The sequence below is a fragment of the Nicotiana sylvestris genome, chromosome 11 (assembly GCF_000393655.2).
Source record: "Nicotiana sylvestris chromosome 11, ASM39365v2, whole genome shotgun sequence".
Taxonomy (NCBI): Eukaryota; Viridiplantae; Streptophyta; class Magnoliopsida; order Solanales; family Solanaceae; genus Nicotiana; species Nicotiana sylvestris.
The window spans coordinates 123,928,299-123,934,847 of record NC_091067.1 but is presented as its reverse complement, the minus strand read 5'-3'; the positions used below and the strand labels follow the sequence as shown (position 1 = coordinate 123,934,847).

At 34.2% G+C, this 6,549-nt stretch overlaps 1 protein-coding gene across 1 annotated transcript; it reads left to right on the top strand.

Annotated features, from left to right (window-relative positions):
- Positions 1-580: 580 nt before the first annotated feature.
- Positions 581-3,450, top strand: LOC104242841 (uncharacterized). The gene is made up of 3 exons (XM_009797950.2): positions 581-752; positions 2,933-3,089; positions 3,173-3,450. Exons 2-3 carry the CDS (start codon positions 2,934-2,936, stop codon positions 3,218-3,220), a joined length of 204 nt encoding a protein of 67 aa, XP_009796252.1. The 5' UTR covers positions 581-752; position 2,933; the 3' UTR covers positions 3,221-3,450.
- The last annotated feature ends 3,099 nt before the right edge of the window (positions 3,451-6,549 follow it).

Here is a 6,549-nt window from a genome sequence, read left to right as displayed (position 1 = left end):
AGGTAAAAAAAGCGAATGACATTTCGCTAAGGGCCTTAGTGCTTTTAATATAATAATATAATATAGATAGATACATTTTTCTACTAATTTTATAAGTGATTGAACTTCTACAATTTTAATATGATTTTTGTTTTTATTATTCATATGCTTTATTTTTATTAATTTATAAAATATTTAAAACTAAATATTCATGCGGCTTTACGCCCTACACCTCGAGGCTTACACCTCTGTTATGTATTTATGATAATCAAAAGAAAAAAGTAAAGGAAAAAACGTAATTTATACTAATTGAGGTCATTTATGACATTTAAAAGTACATATAATGACCCAACTCATTTTTATCAGTAAAAGAACACTTTGAGTATTTATACCAAACAATAAAAGCATAATATGTGTGTGCACATAAACTTCTTCCACTTAATCATGGTTAATTCATATGTTTTCTCACTTCATCAAATCATTTAACCATGGTAAGTAGATAAGGTTTAATGCAAATATTCGACCTTTTATTCTTGTAAAAAAAGAAGAAGTTATTTCTCAATCCCAAGAGATAAATAAATCACAACAAAAAGTTACCGTCAAACAAAGTCGAAATGAGTGGCAGTAAAATAGGAAGTAACCGCAGCGTACCCTAACATTTTCACCGTAATCCTCGACGCAACAAATTGATCTCGCTTTTGGTTATTTTTTCAAAGTACGCCTTCCCTCTTCCCTGCTCGTTGCCTTTCATCGCTTTCGCTCTCGCTTCCCAAGTAAGTTCATGTCGTAATATCCTAGGGTTTCTGAATCTCCTTTCACCTATTTGACTAATTTTTCTTCTGATATACATTTGATCGTTTATTGTTCTTTGATTTATGAGTAACTATATTATTTTCCGATGTTTGAATTTGTGGTTAATTGACTAGATCTGTGTGTAGCTGTTTTGATTTATGTGCGTGCATGATTTGATCTATTTGAATTGATTTATCTGTGTAGCTGTTTTGATTGATGTATGTGTATGATTTTGATCTATGGTTTTCTATTTCGATTTTTATGTTTATTTATTTATTTGATAATGGTAGTGTCCGGACCATTTGATGTTTATTTTTTTTATCACCTCCACTATTCCACCGGTACCTACTACCGTCCACCAATACAAGTACCAGATAACTCTGGTTGCCAGAGCTTAGGCAGATGGAAATAAATCATCTAGTGTTTTTTCGTCTCTGATGGGATTTGAAGCTATTTGAGTTTTGATGCTTACAGAGTTTGCTACTTTCAGATTGGGAGTTTAGTTATAATTGGTGTGATATGCTGGCATGCTGCGGACTGTCTTGATTTCTTTGTTAAACAATGAGGATAAGAAAAATGCATATCCCAAAAAAACGAGGATGAGAAAAAAAGATTCCATGATTATTTTTTGGGGGGAATCGATCATATTGGAATGTCACATTGGCTAGCTGAGCTACTCAAACAAGGGAATCCTAACTGATTAATTAGACCAATAAATGGGAATTGTCTTTTTCAGTTAGTCAAGTGCTTTGTGTTGAAGATGTATATAGTTAAGGAATTAAAATGTTTTGCTCGCTCTAATGACTTAATATTTTTTTTCCAACGACTTAAGCTATTAATAAAATGTCCAGAATTCAACATGGTATTAGATCAAATAAGAGGTCCTGAGTTCAAATCTCACCGCTATTAAGTATGATTCTGATATATGCTTGGCTGTCGATAGCAGCTCCCCATGACCTTTGGATTTGTTTTTCTGGTTCAACTATTCCATGCAATCGATACATGTTGGGGGATGTCATTGCTGCAATACTTTTCGTTAATAATGACTGAGTCAATTGGAGTCCATTGTTTGAGAAGGTGTAAGCTAGCTTGTGATTAGAGATTCCGAAGACATAGCTTTGGGTGTTATTTACTCAAGAAATTTTTCCTTTAAATGGTCATAAGTTGAACTTCTCTGTTGAATTAATACAAATATGATGGTAGTGTGAGACTTGCAACTAGAGATGATAGTTTGGCAGGTAGTGTGCTCACAATGCTTGTAGTTCCGTGCCTGTCAGACTTCTTTTCGATTGGTCTATTCCTGTCAGATATTTAGTCGGCTTAAACTAATTGTAGGACTGATTGTGATCAGCAAGCTTCGTAAATAATGTTGGTATACTGGATCTTGAGACATGTTTCAAAATGTAGGATGTATGCATTTTTGCTATTATATCTTGCTTGCTTTGTGGGTGCATGAACCTATTTGATGAAAGGATGTAAAAATCTTGAGCTCGTAGTTGTGGAAGTATATAGAGCCTAAATATATGTGCATATTGCACTCAAGTCAGTGTATCTTTGTATGAACTCATGGATATCCTCTCTTCTGTGTATGCTTTTTTTTTCTCTTCTGTCTTTTGCATGGTCTCTTTATGTGACATGTTGTACACGTCAAACATCCCCTTTCTGATGTTTGTTAATACAAGATCTTTTACCCATAAAAGAAAAAGGGGGAATAAGGAAGAGTCAGATTATCATTGCTTCTCAGTTATACTGTTTAAATTTATTTGGTTGATATGCCTATTAGCACATTTAAAATGAAAGGTCCTTTACTAGTACTTTCTAAACAATTGGATGGTTCATTTTCTACTTTCTGATTGATTTGTCATAGTCTTGAGTCTTGACTTTCTTTCAGAACTATTTGTCTGATTGATATCTTTCTTGCATTAGAGGAAACCTATCTTTTTCACTCCCCTCTCTCTTTATGTGCCATAAAACATGATGAAAGGTCAAACAATTGTCTTTGAATGGTAAAATAAGAACAAGAAGTGACAAGTTGTGCCTGTTACAAAGAGAAAGGCCGCATGCTGAAAAACGTCTTCTATGCTTATAACCACCCTAATTAAAGACCCATGGTATTTTATTTGTCATGCGATTTTACATTTAAAATTACTGAATGACGCAGGATGTCAGAAACACCCTTCTATCCCCGGGAAAAGCTTCTTGAGAAGCAAAAGTATTTCCAGAGTGTTCACAAGTATACACACCTGAAAGGTCCAGTAGACAAGATTACCTCAGTTGTCATTCCACTTGCTTTAGCAGCTACAGCATCCTTCATGATCGTGAGTTTCTGTCAGGTTAAATGGTAGAGTCTTCTCTTTGTTTTCAAGAATCAACTGTAATTAGTTTTTGGATGACGTTTCAGGGCAGGGGAATCTACAATATGTCCCATGGCATTGGCAAGAAGGAATAAATGGTGGCTGCTGTGCCATTCCTGTGGAAGCTGAAGCATAAAAGAGATTTTTTGGAACATTTTGTGTTTTTTCACTTTGAAATTTCTTATGTTCTGAAGCTAATAATTGGTTAGATGCAGAAAACACAGCCTGCAGACATATGGCCTATCCGATCACTTGCTTAACACATTGATTTTTCTGTTTGGGGAATTTTCTTTATTGTTATAAGAAATGACTTCTTTTTCATCAATTAACTGCCACCAGTCGAAACATTGCACTAGTATGTTCAACTTGAGATGACAGTCGATGAGGAAAGTGCAATTTCCAAATCCTAATATTATAAGATATGCATCTCAAATAATTATAAATAATTATAGGTCTATGATGTATTAGTGTCAACAGTTGATGAAGAAATTTATTAGCAATATTGGTCATGTTTAAGTATTTGAAAGTTGCAGTTGCTCTGAGCTATTTTCACTTCAATCATAGAGACAAGGAACCAACATCAAAGATCAAGCTCATAGGACAATTTGAACTGACCTCCAGTACTAAGTTCCGTTGGTCTTAGATTTTGGCTACCTTTTGTTAAAAAAAAAAATTGAGAACATTCTTTGTTTGTGGAATATGATCAGTTTTTGAAAAAAAATGAATTTTTCTTCAAGTTCCCAAAAGTTGGTTTGGGAAGGTTTTTGGGTAAAAATATTATTCCCTCGCAAAAGTTTTAACTTTCTTTAAATAAAATGCATGGCCCCACACAACTTTAATTCCAAAATTATTTTTCAGCACAACTTCAAAAACACTTTTTCAAGTTTCAATCAAATCTATGTCCAAACACTAGCTAAAACTTGAGACAACAAAATAAACTTATAGAAAAATCAGGGCCTCTTCCTCTTCAAAGTCTACGTGCAAAAATTGATAGTATTTTGAAATAAGATCTGATATAGTTCCTACAAAGAGGAGAAAAGTAATTTTTGAATCGTGTTGCTTACTTTCTACTTGATAAAATCAGAGATTATATAAGATTGCAAGTCCAATCTAACGGACAAGTCAAAAAGAGCATGGTGGAAATTAAAGGTAATATTATCCAAGGTTATAGATAAACTACACGAGAAGCATGTTGGGACCAAACACACACGCAAGTATACATGGTTGTCAAGTAATAAAGTGACTCGAAAGTCGGATGTCGAACTCACAGAGACTTAGATTGATCGTTAACTAAGCAAACTAAAATCAATTATTTAAGAGTAATATTTTTCTATTAATGTACTATTGCGGAAAATAAGCAAGTAACAACTAAATTATCAAGAATGCGATTTTGTATGACGAAATTTTACTTTAGAGGAGATGAAAGTTCCAGGGTTGTGGTTGGTTTATCAATCCTATTAAGTTCAATAATTACATTCGTTAATCCAGATTATCTATGGTTGCTAATTAACCAGATCCTTTATATGAATAGCATGTTCCCACAATACTACTCGCATGCCCACAATATATCAACCATATATTCCTATGGTATTGAGTCTATTGTGAACGAATATAATACGGTATTTAATTAAGCAAGACTGTTAGGTATATTCCTATCCTAACCGCGAAATCTTCCCACGAGCCACGGGTTCAGAAACAAGCTCTCTCTAATTCTACTCTAATCTAAACACGACTTTCCTAAGCATAGCATAGATAGTAAATAGAACTCAACTGCTGGCCAGACAATTAAATAATTATGCACAGAATTAGAAAAACAACCACAAGATGATAATCCGAAATAACGAAGATGTAATTAATAAACGTTAATAATTATGTCAACCACAACCCTAGAACTTGAAGTTTAGTTCCACATAAACATGGTAGCAAAACAACAAATCATCAAGACAAAGTAAAGATTACTAAGTTTGATGGAAGAAATATGGAATCTGATGAATTTCTGCCTCCACGGTGGCTCTGTGCTTTCCCTTGATCTAATCTCAGGTCTCACTAGGCCTAAGATGTGTCAAAAGTTCCAAAAATATCGTTTTGATATGTATTTATACCAAGTAGGGTCGGGCCTAGACGAAACACCCTTTCTTGCGCGAAATAGGACTCTGGATCTATAAAATTTGTACAGGCGCGCCGCACCTTGCGGCGCGCTAGTGGAGATTATCAGCAGCCTTGCATTTTCTTGTCAGCCCGGCTTTTACATTGTTGCGCCACACCCTGCGGCGCGGTAGTGAGAATTTGCGAAAATGCAAAACATAAAAGTTGTAGCCCTTTCAAATAGCTTTCCAAGGGTATATTGTGGAGCTCAAATGGAGTTCTGAGCAAAAAGTTATGTGTATTCTACTAAACAATGCGTCATATGCCCGCTCGATTCTTCGTTTCGTTTTTAACTATCATCCGTTGATCCTCGAACACGATCCCGACTTAATTCCTTGGGCTTTTACTCAGACTTCAAAGCTTCAAATCACTTGAATTCATTCTGTAACGCCTACATAGATCGGAATCACTCCTACAAAGCATAAAACACATATTTAGTGCAAAACGCTAGCAATAAAGCTCAAATTCAATTAAAGTGCAGTAAATTAGAGTGTAATAAGCGATTAAAATACACTATTATAGCCTATCATCAAAGCCTATGATACTGAATTTCCCTCTTAACGAATTGTGTTATTGTTATATGAATTGATGACCTACCTATCTAACATCAAACGTACAAAAATACAAACTCATAGGGAAGGTTCCATGCAATACCTCATTTCTTAGATTTCACCTAAAAAGGGAATACAAACGTTTCACTAAAACGTGACTTTTCGGTCAAGTTCTTAAAAATAGCCATTAGAATTTTAAATTATATAATAATATTTCTTGAAATTTCATGACAATAACTATTTTGAATTCTAGAGGTTGAAAAGTAGTTATTTCTGAATACTACACAAATATATTTTGTTATTGTTACTGAAATGTTTTTTTTTAAAAAAATAGCAGCATAAAGAGTAAGAAAAGGTGGTGAGGAAATAATACAAAATGAGGATTTCAAAATATTGCTTGTTTGGGTCGACTTTATGTAAAAATAGCATCGGCTAGCCAATTTTCGGACTGGCCATTCAAAAATAGCCAGCGTTTGCAAAGTTATTAAAAAATAGCCACTATTTTGCTGCAACACGAAAAGTTCCAGCATAATATACTAGAGATTGGTGCACCTGTGTATGAACTTCCAGCATATTATGCTGGAACTCCAACACGCAGAAAGTTCCAGTATAATATATTGGAGATTGGAGTCTAATCTCCAATATATTATGCTGGACAGGTATATTATACTGGAACTCCAATATAATATATTGGAGTTCCAGTATAATTTACTCGAACTCCAGTATAT